General features: G+C 40.6%; 2 protein-coding genes across 2 annotated transcripts in view; both read right to left on the minus strand.

Moving 5' to 3' along the window:
* Positions 1 to 15,619, minus strand: part of LOC140231283 (dolichyl-diphosphooligosaccharide--protein glycosyltransferase subunit KCP2-like) — a 175,773-nt gene that overhangs the window by 34,068 nt on the left and 126,086 nt on the right. The gene's annotated exons all lie outside the window — the stretch shown is intronic.
* The window catches only part of LOC140231180 (lamin-B2-like), a 40,208-nt gene that overhangs the window by 8,028 nt on the left and 16,561 nt on the right, over positions 1 to 15,619 (minus strand). Inside the window, exons 2-6 of the mRNA XM_072311328.1 lie at positions 12,764 to 12,953; positions 10,799 to 10,891; positions 8,811 to 8,981; positions 6,161 to 6,286; positions 1,391 to 1,611 (exon numbers count right to left, since the gene is read on the minus strand). Of these exons, the coding sequence (XP_072167429.1) occupies positions 1,391 to 1,611; positions 6,161 to 6,286; positions 8,811 to 8,981; positions 10,799 to 10,891; positions 12,764 to 12,953 (801 nt within the window). The remainder of the gene's footprint in view (positions 1 to 1,390; positions 1,612 to 6,160; positions 6,287 to 8,810; positions 8,982 to 10,798; positions 10,892 to 12,763; positions 12,954 to 15,619) is intronic.

Genomic DNA, 15,619 nt, shown 5'->3' on the forward strand with positions numbered 1-15,619 from the left:
CACTAGGTGAGGGCTTCAAAACTTCTACACAGAATTTTGACCTTTGACTTCTTTGACCTTTGACCTTGATTTTTTACCTATATTGCACATTTTGTTACAAAATGCTACTTCTGGCGGGGACATATATTATGCACCGCGTAATTTCTACTTTTCCTTGTTTATTTCTGAAAAACCTTGTCCACACTCTTCATTTTCAACTCTAATAACTTTTGAAAGGATAGCGCTACTGCTTTGAAAGTTGGCATTAATTATGGACAGAATGTGTTAATGAGGCATGCTTAATTTCACTTTAATCTGATAATTCCTTCATTGTTGTTACTCTGGTGGTTTACTTCCTGTTTTTTGTTTCATTCATCGCACAGCCAGCATGGTTTGGTAAAGATTAAGCGCTTGAATAGACACTGTACTTCAGAGCCTCTTTTCTCAGTTCACACTTTTCCTGAGTTTGTGCTTTCTTTCCAATATTTAGATAGGTTAGGAGAGTCCATTTGAATTGAGTTATACATCATTTTAAAGCTTAAAGTCTGCTCTTTCAGAATACGGTCTTAACTAGAAATTCATGTCTGGTGACTTTTTGTTTGTTTGGAGGTGCAGGGTCACATATAGAGAAAAGAGATGGAAGGACAGATAAGGAGACAAAAAGAAGAATCTATTAGAGAAAGAAAGCTATTTTAAAAAGAGTGATGGAGGGAGAGATAAAAAGAGATGAAGAGTGGAATAGAGGAAGACAGTAATACAGAAAAGAAAGAGAGAGAGAGAGAGATAAAGAAAGACAAAGAGAAGAAGATATAGTGAGAGAAGAAGTATGGAGGGAGAAAGATAAGGAAGAATAAAGAGACAAAGACATGGGGAGAGAAGAAATATGGAGAGAGAAAGATAAAGAAAGACAAAGAGAGGAAGATATGGGGAGAGAATATGGAGAGAGAAAGATAAAGAAAGACAAAGAGAGGAAGATATGGGGAGAGAATATGGAGAGAGAAAGATAAAGAAAGACAAAGAGAGGAAGATATGGGGAGAGAATATGGAGAGAGAAAGATAAAGAAAGACAAAGAGAGGAAGATATGGGGAGAGAATATGGAGAGAGAAAGATAAAGAAAGACAAAGAGAGGAAGATATGGGGAGAGAATATGGAGAGAGAAAGATAAAGAAAGACAAAGAGAGGAAGATATGGGGAGAGAATATGGAGAGAGAAAGATAAAGAAAGACAAAGAGAGGAAGATATGGGGAGAGAAGAAATATGGGGAGAGAAAGATAGAGAAAGACAAAGAGAGGAAGATATGGGGAGAGAAGAAATATAGAGAGAGAAAGATAAAGAAAGACAAAGAGAGGAAGATATGGGGAGAGAAAGATAGAGAAAGACAAAGAGAGGAAGATATGGGGAGAGACTCACCTGGTCTCCTCTCCTTCAAGCAGCTTGCGGTAGGTGGTGATCTCGTTGTCCAGGCTGAGTTTGATGTTCAGCAGGTCGTCGTAGTCCTTCAGCTGTTCGGCCACGGCGTCGCGCAGCTGCTGCAGCTCCCTGTCCCGCAAGGAGATGGCCTCCAAGTGGGACTCCTGCTCCTGGTGGAGCTGGTTCTCCAGGTCCTTGATGCGAGCGATGAGGGCATCGTTCTGCAGACACAGAGGGGTGATAATAATAATTGATAATTGACAGTGCTTATACAGTGCATATCACGTAGTGATAATGTCCATACGCACTCAAAAAACAAAATGGAAAAATTATACAAAAACATACTATGGCAAAAAAGGTGAGAGAGCGCCTTTAGAATATGTGGCTTATACCCTCATACCCATGGTGCAACTCATGCCAAATCTGCGGAGGAGCAAAAAAAAAGGTATCTCAATGCAGACAAGCCAAAATGAGACAGTACAATGTTGAAAAGCCAATGAAGAGAATAGCTATCGACATCATGGGACCACTTCCTATGTCAAGGAATGGGAATAAATACATTATGGTTATATCTGACTACTTCACAAAGTGGACAGAAGCTTTTCCAATCCCCAATCAAACAGCAGAGCAATAGCAAAAGTGCTGGTGGAAGAATTTGTCTGTAGCTTTGGTATACCAGTGGAAATCTACACCGACCAGGGAAGAAATTTCGAATAAAACCTTTTCAAAGCAGTTTGTTGACTGCTGGATATAGACAAGACATGCACCACGCCCTTTCATCCTCAGTCAGACGGGATGGTCGAGCGATTTAACAGAACACTCCAGGCTATGCTTTCGAAAGCCGTAGCGCCTGACCAAAGAGACTGGGATGAATGGCTCCAATACGTGATGATGGCCTACCGGACATCAATTCATGACACCACCAAATTCTCACCATGTGAAATGATGCTGGGAAGGAGCGTGAAACTCCCAGTTGATGTTCTACTACCAAATGCAAGCACAGACACCGATGAAAAAACCAACTATGCGTATTGGCTGGAAACGAAAATGAGGAAAGTACATGACCTGGCGAGAGAAAACATACGAGGAAGCAGCACTCGCCAGAAAGTAACGTACGACAGAAGATCGGTATCCAACCCATTAAAAAGGGACGAATGGGACGATGCAGCTTGGCTAATCAATACAGCAACACAGAAGGGACTTTCCCCCAAACTGAGACAAAATTGGCTTAGTCCATATAAAGTCCTTGACATGTTGAGTGATGTATCCTATTGAGTAAAGAAGGAACTGGCATGGAAGCCAAAAATTTGTACATCGGGACGGGCTGCCACTTTTCCGAGAGAGAATCCCGGCAAAACTGGCAAGAAAACAAATGAGCCGAGACACAAATTCCTCACAACAAAGACGAATGTCGACTATTTCTCCGCCCGTGAAGGAAACCAAAGCGGTACGGGTCTGATGGACTAGACTAATGTGTGAGCGGAAGTGATCGTCCTCCGTTGTTAAGCGGAAGTGATCGTCCTCCGTTGTTAACACGTAGTAGTATTGTCAAAATTCGAATGAGTAGTGGTAGTACCTTTCACTGTATGCAGTTTAACATACAGACACTGGTCCACACTCATCAAACCCAAATTGTATCCTGACTTATTTTGGCAAATTTCTAGGTTTGAATAAGAATGAATAGAATAAGAGAAAAAGATACATTTTTCACTGTTTCATAAAATGAAGCTAGCCCCATGTCATGGCTAGCTGCTGAGAACCAACGACACAAATCTGGGAAATGCAGCAGCGGATGATCAATGACACACACACTGGTTGTGCAGCTGAGGAAGATCATCGACACAAACACGGTGACTACCATGCCCCTTTGAGAAGAAGAATTAATAAAGAAAATTTAAGACCGTGTTAAACAATGTTGTGTCATGAAGACATCGAAGAAATTGAAGTTCTTGAAGATACTCCACGAAGATGAAGAAGAGAAGAAGACAAAGAAAGTATAGACATAAGTCTAGGTGTTGAACTGGATTGTTTTGAACCTGTAAACCCGAATCATGGAGGTCCCAAAATTAAACTGTTTGGAAATGTTTGATTTTGATCCCGGTGTATATAAATGTGAAATTGGCAAAAGGAGCAAATTGCATGTTCTAACATTTCGGCCTGGAAATGGGGAGAAGTGCCCCACCAAAATTCAAACTCCCTGATTCAGGATGTATACGTACACTTGTAAATAAAGTAGCAAGTTTGTAATCTGCGAGCTCTGTCGGCACCCAAAAGTTCATTGGGAAAGTATGAGATATTAGTGGGAAAATAACTTGATGTGTTTGATTTTTTATGCAGTATCATGGCCAGCGGAATCGGGGGGGGGGGGGGTAATGACCCCCCCCCCCCCCCCCCCACACACACACACTTTTCTTGTACCATACAAAGGAATACATAAGGTGTCACCACTTTCGGCCCCCTCTTGTTTTACTCTGGAAGTGCATAAGTAGCACTAGAAAGAATAGATAGAGACTTGAAGTGTGAGTGCGGTGCACCTTTCTTGTACCATACAAAGGAATACATAAGGTGTCACCACTTTCGGCCCCCTCTTGTTTTACTCTGGTAATACGTAAGTAGCACTAGCAAGAATAGATAGAGACTTGAAATGTGAGTGCAGTGAGGTTATGTTTTTGCGCTGAAGACCTTTTTTTTTTTTTTTTTTGCTTGTCAGCTGAAGAGACCAACCCAGAATTGGAAGGAGGAGAAAGATGAGCTGAAGACCAGTTTTTTTTTTTTTGTTTTTGTTTTTGCTTGTTAGCTCATGAAACCCGGAAGTGGGCCCCTCCACTTGAAAATGCTCGGACCTGTTGATAGGAGAGAGTAATGACAAAACATTCCACACCAACCTCCAGGAGTAGGTTTCATTTTAAAGAGGGGGTAGTGCTGCAAAAATGCGATAGAGCGCCTTTAAAATATGTGGCTAATACCCTTAACTTTGAACACCATGTAAAAATCCCATAGAGTTTGCCCCTGTGCTTTTCCTATGGAGAAATTGTACAAGAGATTTTGGCGCACCCTATACTTTCATGATACACACTGTATAGAAACCAAGGTTAACAAAGTCCAGAGTAGGAAAAAGGCCCAAAGCCCTGAGGAAAGGGGGTCCAGAAACGATTAAGATGTAGAAGTAGGGTTGCGTAATATTCCAATGTATTTTGTGAGATGATGGCTTAAGAAGGCAGGATTAGTCACATGACCCTGGCTCGGAAAGGTACAAATACCGCGAGCTCACCGTATAACTTTTCAGTCGGGTTGGGGGATAAGTGCGGCCCACAGAACTGTCTCTCTCTAGAAACAACTATAAGATTAATGGGGAACCACTAGTTCATACTAGCTCAGTGTAACAGAGCTCTGCAGAAAGAAAAGCGATGGTTGTAACAGCAGGAACCAAAGTCCTACTATATAGATGTGGAGAGTGCGATAGGCTGAGTAAGCGCTATCTGACTAAAGTGTTGAGGTACTGCTGATGCATTATTCCCTGTGAGTACATATCATACACATATACACGTCAGAACAAAAATTAAGGCTCTCAGACCACTCCCGGCTTCGCAAAAATACAATTCCAATTACAGTGATGGTACCAAATTTCATATTTGCTTACACTGTAAACAAATGTGTGTTCAAAGCCGACTTGAATCTATTTATATTAATGATTTGTCTTAAATTCTGGGGTAGATCATTCCAAAGGGTAGGGGCATTAAAGCAAATGTTCGTTCTCCATAAAATTTGGTCCTTCTGTTCAGAATAACAAATAAAGCTTTTTGAACGAAGGTTCCTCTCTGGTGTGTAGATTTGAAGTAGCTCTCGTAAATAATGTGGAGCAAACATATAGCAATATTCAAACGCTAGTAGCAATACCTTGAACTGAATCCGATTTTTCACTAGAAGCCAGTGTAAGCTTCTTAAAACTGGTGAAATGTGTTCATGCTTCGTGATGCCTGCTAGAACCATGTATCCCTTACAGGGCCCTACCTCAACGCTTCACTTACTGGCACTGGTCTGAAGGTTCCCAGACCAGTAACTTTTCAAGGAAATACACCACTCAAAAATAGAAAAACTGAGTACCTACTAGTCTGACAGACAAGTTGGACCCGTAGAAAAAAATGGGTTAGTGTGCAGCCCTGCCTAACTGAAGTTGTCACTTGCCATGCTTTTTAACCGCCATTTCTTTAATCCTGCCCAACTTGGCCAAATTTCATAAAGTTAGCAAGCCCATTCAGCCATAACAGTGTTTCAGTCCAAGAGGAATGACTTTGTGTGACCAGGTAAATTAATAGGCAGCTTAATAAAATATACACCAAATAACAGCACTTAACCATCCTAGTAAAACTTATTTATGCAATTCTTATTTTGTTGTTGTTATTATATCATATGTACATAATGCTGTATTTTGAGTTAATATTTTTTCCGTATCAATGCGCTTTAAATGTCAGTATTAAGCGCTATATAAGTGTTATTTATTATTATCATTATTTGTAGTAGTAGTATCTGTGCACTGAATGAAAAATAAATTATAACCATTCACCTGAACTATGTGAAAATTTCACGCTCTTCCTCTAGAACTGCAATTGACATCGATCTATATCTCCAAGGTCAAACCCTAAATTATATTTTTGAATTCCTACATGCATCCTGTACAGGAGTCCAATCAAATAATAGCTTCTTACCCCCACAACATCCATTATCAGACATTACATTCTCATTTACGACTGTACTGTGGGGATTCTTTACCTGAGCTCTGAGGGTGGTTATCTCGGAGGTGAGGTCATCGATGGTGATGCGAAGCTTGCGTACCTCATCCTGGGTCGAGACCGACGAGTTTCGGTGGCGCTCTGCCAGAGCCTTCAAGTCGGCCATCTTGAAAAAGAGAACGATGCAGACATCATTGATTATTCCAGGGATTCCTCTTCACTTACTGTATATGCCATATATATCTAGTAACTTCAATTTTTTATGAATCGGGACATCCCGACAATTTCATGAGTGGTTAAATTCGCCATTGTAGAGTACAGTCCTGAATGGAGAAATATATGTGTACACGTCACATTCATGCCAGGATCAGAGTTAATATTTTCATGTGTTGTTAAATTCACGAACAGCACCTGACTTGCGAAATTTGCGAGAACAAAAACTCATAGAATATACAGCATATACAGTACAACGGAGTTACAGTACCTAATTTTTGCTTTTGAGTTTGTGTTGAAAGCATACTCTTATATGGATCCAAGACATAGACCATGAAAAAGACCCTGCACTGACTGGTTTGACCCGACTCCGCAGACACACATGACTTCTTTTAACGACAGTGCAGAATATCATTTGAAGAGAGCACAAAACGAAAGAGGAGATATATGGGAACATGCCATCGATTTCCTCTACTGTAGCTAGACACAGAATACAATTTGCTGGGCACTTTTTCTGTGCCTTGGAACAAATCATATCTGAGGTACTATCCTAGAGACTACCCTGCCCCCTCCCATACAGAGGAAGAAGACGTCTAAACTATATTAATTGCATTGCACGAGATATCGGGCATGAAATAACCAACATGCTATTAAACACTGATGATGGACAGAGATATTTGGCACATGGGGCATTTTGTAGTCAATCTCAGAAGTGTCCCTCAAGTAGTAGTACTCAAATTTTGCATATCTTTGGATCACTTGCCATGAACTTGAAACAGATAATATACAGGTAATATTGTCAAAATGTTAGCACACCAACAGCAATTGTAATGGATGTGGCTACATAGCCTTCTCCAGCCTCAACTTCTTCCTCTGGCTCTCAATGTAGAACAAAGTAAAAAAAAAACAAACAAAATCAACAAAAGGGAAGCATCATATTTTGTGATGAAAAGTGCATTCTTGCCTTTTAAAGACCCAGCAACATGGGGAAACATGGGTGGTCTGACTGAATCTATATTCATTCACTGCCCACCGGGATAGATTAAAAAACCACAAACAGTGCCCACATGGTATATGCAGCTAATATATGCAGCTCATTGGTAATGGCCGATTTCAGTCAAGATTCTTTGGCTGTGTGTGAACTTACATGGAGATCAGTGATAAATCTGTACACAATTCGTTATGGGGATTTTCAAATATATCCCAGCCAGGCAAGCCTTCCCACTCCATGGTATACCCACTCCAAGGGGTCCTTAAATTAAAAGCAAAGTTTGCACGCCAGTTCAGCAACAAACTTTAAGCCAAAGCTTCAATGACATACATGTGCACATTCCCTTTCAACATACAATGACAAGTAATACCAGCAACCTTATGAGATTTTGGCCTTCTCTTTCCATGAAATACGCCCAAACTGGCCTTGAAAATATCAAGTAATTCCATGAACGTTGTCTTAGTGAGGCGACAGCAAATTGTGGGTGGTTTCCGACGAACATTCCCGTACACAGATGCCACAAACAGTAGGGCAAATACTTTGTATTATTTATGGATAAAGCGCGTCAAGTAATTTTCATTTCACGACTGAGTTATCTCTGTCTAGCCAATTGCTCTTTGTACCTTACTCTCTGTCTCACATGAGTAGATAGCACATTCCTTATCAGTATTTTCATATTAGCTGAAGAATGTTTTAACAAACAAGCAAACCCTTTCCTCACTACAGATGACTCATGAAGAAATGTTATGAATGAACACTCACCAATAAGTCTACACACAACTGTTGTTGGCATGACACGCTCTATATAAAAGGTTGTATGCTAACACTCAATGTCCATTCAAGACTCATTTGTTTATAACTGCTTTCCAGTTGAATTGTACATTGTGTAATTTCTTTTTTTTTTCATCATAATTGTTTCACTTTCTTCCATGTACATGTGTGTGTAATGATTTTTGTATTTCATAATTCACTTTTCCTATTGCATCTTGAACACACTAGTGATGTGGAATTGGCGCATTGCAAGTACCCTGTATCATCATCATCATCATCACCACCATCATCATCATCATCATCATCACCATCATCATCACCATCATCATCACCATCATCATCATCATCACCATCATCATCATCATCATCATCATCACCACCACCATCATCATCATCATCATCATCATCATCATCATCATCATCATCATCATCATCACCACCACCATCATCATCATCATCATCATCATCATCATCATCATCATCATCATCATCATCATCAAAATTATTATTATCATTATTATAGTGCCCTGGGAAAAGTGGGACATCATCATCATCATCATCATCATCATCATCATCATCATCAAAATTATTATTATCATTATTATAGTGCCCTGGGAAAAGTGGGACAACTTTGACACAGATGGTCTCTCTGGGCCTTGAACCCGGGTGCTGCAAAGGTATCGACTGAGCCGGCTTGCCACCCCTCCCATCTCACCTTGCTGAGGTAGAGAGACTCGGTCTCCTGACGGAGCAGGGTGGTCTGCTCCGAGGTCTGCTCCCGCAGCTCTTGCAGACTCTCAAAGATGGAGTTGTTGAGTTCCTCCAGGGTCTGGCCATCGAGGGTGGAGAGGTCGACTTGGCGCTTGGTTCGCACCTCTTTCAGCTCCTAGAGGGTGGGCAGGGGGGGATGGGGAGAGACAGGTGGGGTAAGGAAAAGTAAGCAGAGGAAGATGATAATAAAAACAGGTCACATCAATTTTGAGGCTTATTTGGAAATGCATATTTGCAAAATCATCAGAGCAAGCCTGATCCCTTACAAGTGACAATGATAAACTTAGTTCTATGTACAGATGTACTGTATAGGGACTACTGCTGTGAGACTCCCCTTAATTTTGCAACTAATTGCATTGTCTTCACACATGTGATGATGTCCTGCTGATACACTCTTTTGATCTTTAGAAGACTGAGCTCACTATCATTGCAGAACTCTCATTATACTGATGGTAATGCCATATTCTTACATGGAGAATGCTAGTGGTACCAGATATTACATGAAAATAAATACACTAATGTTGAAGAGGGGGAGGGGAATGTTGGATGCAAATTTGAAGCATTTGAAAATACAACAACAAACAACCCAGTGGAAAAAAACCCCAAAGCAAACAAACTGTACAATCTATTAGCAATGATGAACAAGTCCTGATACTTTGTCTTTCCCAATTAGATATCATTAATAATGCCTCTGGCAACACTTTGTAGGTGAGGCATAAAGATTCTTGCCAGTATTTCACACATAATTTTTTTTGACTATTTCCCTGTACCATAATTGAGAACAACTGGGGGTGGGGGTGGGGGTGGGGACACTTTGGCCACTTCTTAAGCCATTTCATTCTTGCAGGCTCAATTCATAATACTAAGACATCCTGTCAGGTTTATAGTTGAACTCCCTTGCCATACTGTACATCCATGAACAGATTAAGTGTAATGAAGCACAGGATATCTACTACGAGTTCACTGCCCTTTTATCTGGCGGATTAGCCACTGCTAAAGAAAGCTCCGCCTACATTATCCAACTGGAAAGCGAAAGCTCTTCCAAAAAAATAAAGTCAACTATTGATTGCAAAGTACTGAGCTGGGCACTATAGAATGGGAGAGAGAGAGAGGAAAGAGAAAAGGAGGTATGGCATCCTTGGTAATTGATTGAAAAAAAAAAGAATCAATTCCATGGATCTTACAGCTTGGCTGGTCACTGACCCGTGACAACCCAGACAAAGGTCAAGAGTGCTGTATAGGATACTTTTGCCTCCCTTTGTTTGATAAAGAAAAGCTACTGACTGGCTGTCTGGTAGTGGCACAGTGGTGCAAAGCCTTGAGCAGCAAAAGGGATGCCTTGGTTTGTTTGATGGGCAATACAGCCAATAACAATTCTATCGATAAGTTACGCTCCACAGTACGATTAGGTGGCATCTCCTCACCTACTTTTACAGTATCATGTTTATCTGTCATATTGCCCAGAGAATCAAACCATACCTCAATGTATTATCATTTTTCTTTTTACATTTTTGACACCATACCATAATTTCCGTATGCAGTACCTTTGCTTACTTTGTTACCCTCATTAGAATGTGTGTCCTCTGTGTCAACACTGATACTGTGAGAGAATGTGTGGAAGTTTTTTTTTTTTTATTTTTAATTTTTGCATATTTACATTTTTACCACCATACCATCATTTCCATATGCAGTACCTTTGCTTATTTTGATAACCTCATTAGAACGTGTGTCATCTGTGTCAACACCGATACTGTGAGAGAATGTGTAAAAGTTTTTTTTTTTTTTTTGGCATTTTTACATTTTTACCACCATACCATCATTTCCATATCCTTTACTTATTTTGTTAACCTCATGAGAGTGTGTGTGCCCAATGTACCATCACCGATAATGTGAGAATACCAGTATGTGTAGAAAGTTGTAGATCAGCTTTACCTCTCTGTACAGCTGTTCCTTGAAAGCCAACTCCTCCTTGAGGCTCTGGATCCTGTTCTCCAGATCCACACGAAGTAGAGTCTCCTCCTCCACCTGGGCATGAGAGATAGATAGATAGATCCATGGGTAGATGGAAAATTGACATATGGATAGATGTGTAGTTGGACGGATAGATACATAGATGGACAGATGAATGAATGGAATGATGGATGGATAGGTAGATAGATGTATGAATAAATGGATAGAGAGATGGATAGATGGAAGATAGATAGATGGATGGATGGATGAACAGATAGAGAAACAGATTGACAGATGGACAGAGCAAGAGAGAGAGAGAAAGGAGAGATGCCATTACTATCATCCTTTCTGTTGTTTTTGACACTGTAAATATAATTTTGCAACTAGGATACTGACATGGTCAATGCACTTCTATCACTACTAGTAACGGATACTAAGAACAAAATTGACAAAATACAAACTACTACTGAGATTATGCATAAAGAGACAGGGGGCAAAAACCTTGACATGCTTTGTCCTGTTACACACCAATTAGTTTTATCAATGTCAATCCTTCAGCTACCTTGCATAGTAGAGTGCAACGTGTTTATCTGTGTTTTTGCTTTCAAATGAACTCAGTCGCATCAACCCTGACACACATCAATACAGTAAAGCGTTGTACACAACGTTCGCAGCTGTTACGTGGAGCGCGGATGGCCATCGATGCTAATACACACACACACACACACACACAAACACACATGCCTTATTTTTAATTCTCCCAAATGGGATGCAGGGGTCATCCAGCAGGTGTGGAAATTACATCCGCAACAATGAGCATCGCCTTGACCGTACGTTAATTCCGCGCTTGATACTAAACCGATGTGTGTGTCACCTACAGAAGGTCTAGATAGTCTGATTAACTGTGGAAGGTCACCTACCGAGGTACTGCTTCTCCCTGTCATCACAGTGCAAGTAAATAAGGAGCAACGAATGGGAGAATTTTGAGTGATGCATAAAACTATATGAATGCCCCTATGAAGGCGACATGATTAGAACAAGATGGATGAGAAGGGGTGACAATTTACCCTGCACTATTCACGATGTGAGCATTATGGTGTAAAGGATACAAGACTTCATTTCCTTAACACATGTAAAAAAAGAAACAAAACAAAACAAAATACAAAATGTAATTGGAGACTTGTAAGGAAGGCAATGCCATCATCACCACCTTACGGCATGTTCAGAATCTGCAAGCACTACGAGAAACACAAACTACAAAATCCTATAAAATTCTCTTATTCTCTGTCTATTTTTAGGGAGCTGGTTTGAAAGTTATTCTATAGTTATCACACATTTACTAAACCAACTGTTCACATGCATAAAACTTTCATAAATTTTGTGAGGAGCCAAGATTCGTAAAGCCCGCTGCACACTGCACGATTTTGCCCCGATTCACCGGTCTTAAGACCTTAAGACTAGAAGTGTGACGTCACAGTCTTGCGATTTTCTAGTCGTATGACTGGGTCTTAGCGCCAGTCGTAGAGATTTGACATGTTGAATTTCTACGATCGGTCGTAGGCTTTCAGCCATTCACAATGCAGTGAAATACAAGCGCACGCAGTGAGCACTGCGCGCGCTTTACAGTCGTAAGCCTACTCGTAAGGTTCGGTCGTATAGTGTGCGGTGTCCGGTTGTACGACTGGTCTTAAGACCCAGCTTGGCTTAAGACCAGTCTGATCGTGTAGTGTGCGGTGGCCTTAACAGTAGAATGCACATGAAATTATATTTTTTTTCTACCCTTTGCATTGAATGCAGTTCGCAAAAGTTTCTTGCCACGAAAAAGGCTGATGGCTCCAATTTGCGAAAGTTTCATGCCACAAATGTTTCTGGTTTTACAGTACTTCAACATGAAGGGTGGATTCCCCCCCCCCCCCCCCCCCCCCTCCATGACAGCCCTGGTCTTACCTGTTTCTTGGCCACCTTCAGCTGCTTTTCCTTGTTTCCTAGCTCCTTCTTGGTGGCGTTCAGCTCGTCCTCCAGCTGGCGCTTGTCGTTGGACAGGGTCCGGATCCGGCCATCCCTCTCGGCGAGCTGCGCCTCCAGCACCGAGATGCGCTTGTTGGCCGCATTCAGCTCTTTCTCCAGTTGGCTCACCCTGAGGTAATGGAAAGAAAACAAGAAATCATGAAGTAGCCGTTTATCTACTCTGATACAATCTTTCTCTCTCTCTATTAAAACATATATTGTATGGACATCACAAAATCATGGTGTAGTACACACAGTTGACTGAGCTACAATGCAGGACAAACCCACTTGCCCACTAGCCCAGAGCAAGTAAAACTCAATGTATGAATGGACACTTACCTCTTGAAAGAGTCTGGGACCCTTGCCTGAATTCTCATTTGAGAAATTGTGAAATATATCTTTTGTAATGCCATGAAGTGCTACCAATTCCCTTGCAAGTGCAAATTTCTATGACCTAAACGTGCAATGTAGATCTTTTCTACCCCTTCCCCCTTTTTTCGTGTGATGGGAGTTAAAGCATTATGTCTCTATTAAGAAACATACAAATGCATCAATTAATTCTACTCAACACTCACAACACTTCACAATGTATGTAGCGGCAATCCCTACATATTTCTCAATGGTGACAACTCAGTAAATGTTACTTTTGAAAAAAAAAAATCAGCAGAATTTTATTAGTCCTATAACTTTCTTACAACATGTCTTATTTTAATGACACCTTAACTGTTTCATTTATTTGATTTTACTCTTCAAAACCAATGTCAACATGGACTGAAACTGCACATTATTGCACGTCTACAAATGGAGGAAATCATAATTCTGTGATTTTTCTCTCTGATCCATTTCCCTGCATACACAATAACTGCATCATAGTAAGTACAAAACAAACAAAAACTGATACAAAGTTCTTCTAATATCTGCTGCCCTCTACAATTTAATCATCTCTTGTTGCATGCATGGTTACATTTGAACAAACATATGAGCATGTTGACTTTGCGAAGGAGACTAGTATATGCAAATGTGACAAGTAATGAGGTACAATGTACAGCAGACTGTTGACCTTGGACAGTTGAACCCGCATCTCAGCAAATGTTATTTCTGAGAAAATGGCAGGTACTGCTAGCTGCATACAAACATGAGAACATGGCAGACGTACTAGTTGCTGCACACTGAAACATGTGACCGTACAGTACTGCAAATGTGCAAAGATAATGCATACATGTACACTGTATATGGAAATTCAATCAAGAATAGAGCCAAAATCCAGTAAACGAATTCATCTTGATGATAATGGGTTGATATTGAGACTGACTGAGTGGCATGCATTGTGCATGCTGGCGGGAAAGCAAAAATTGGCTTCAATTCAGTCAGTCACCAGCAATTTCTCACTGCTTGGGACAGGGTCTTTCACAGAGGGAGCATGGTAGACTACATGTACTTCTTCTTATTATTATTGCACAGTGTGCCTGTTCGATACCAAAGTTTGCTGACTACTGACTACTACACGTAGTTGCCTGGGGTGAACCATGAGTGGTCAGCATCATTTGCCAGATTTCTGGTGAGGGTATATGCGCTGTAGGTGGAGCACTTCACTGGGTTAGCAACCCCTGATCTTTGCGATGAATGCATGAATGAAGTGGGATAGTACATGCATGCGCATGAATCAGGACTTACTCGCACATGGGACCTCCATTTTATGTCTTATCCAAGGGACAGAATGTGTTTTTGTCTCTTTACTAGATGCAGTGGGAATGGAGCCCGAGCCACTGGATTGTGAGGCAGGCAAGCTACCGACTGAGCCACATGACTGCCTATGTACATTACTGCTGCAATGACAACTCAAAACTACAGACATATTCGGAAATTTTCAGGTGTTATGAATTTGTGATTGCAATGCTGCAAATAAATTTTGGTCATTGTACAACTGGAGCACTAAAAGGATAGACAAATGTGCCACCATGATCTGAAAGCAAAAGGTCCAGTTAAGTGGAGTATGGGGGCAGCTGAGTTTGTGGGAGTTTTCTACTAGAGTTGATTAGCAGCAAATTCCCACTGCCCTATTTTCTGTTCTATAGTATTAGGTTACTTTTCAAATCATTCAGAGGTTTGTAGGGGGTAAAACTGATTTAGTATACAAAGTGTATCCACATTTTACTTTCACAGTATACTTCTTCCCATGAAATTCTGGAGAGTAAAAGAAAAACAGATCTGCAAATTAGACAAATATCTAGATGTAACAGACACCACACACGACATATGCATAAAATTTTACCGGTAATTCCTGAAAGATCCACACATTTTCCAAACTCTGCCATACACAATGTATGAATACTGGCAATAGCCAAGACTATCTGACCCAAAATGTGTGTACACTTTTCACTCCAACCATGCAAGTCTGATTTTCATATTTTTTTGTAAATATCTGAATCTGTCATATATGGAAACGAATCGTCAGCATCACACCAATGGCAAAATGAGGCACTTTTGTACATAGTGAAAGACTCTGTTATCAATTTGATCTACATTGTACATTCTGGCTCCATCAATGGTCTCTACTCCCAAAAGACCTTGGAACCAAGGGATAATAGCATTCACAGTCTGAATAATTCATTCTGCCGTTCATTCAGTACTTGCAGTGCTTCAAATTAAACCGCCTATTAGAAGGTCATCAGTTGGTGAGACCCTTGAGCGTACACACACACACACACACACACACATACACACACACACACACACACCATATACACATATGAAATAGATTTGCCACAAATTGTCCATGCACTGTAAAAGCATAGA

Source organism: Diadema setosum, chromosome 7 (assembly GCF_964275005.1).
Source record: "Diadema setosum chromosome 7, eeDiaSeto1, whole genome shotgun sequence".
Classification (NCBI taxonomy): Eukaryota; Metazoa; Echinodermata; class Echinoidea; order Diadematoida; family Diadematidae; genus Diadema; species Diadema setosum.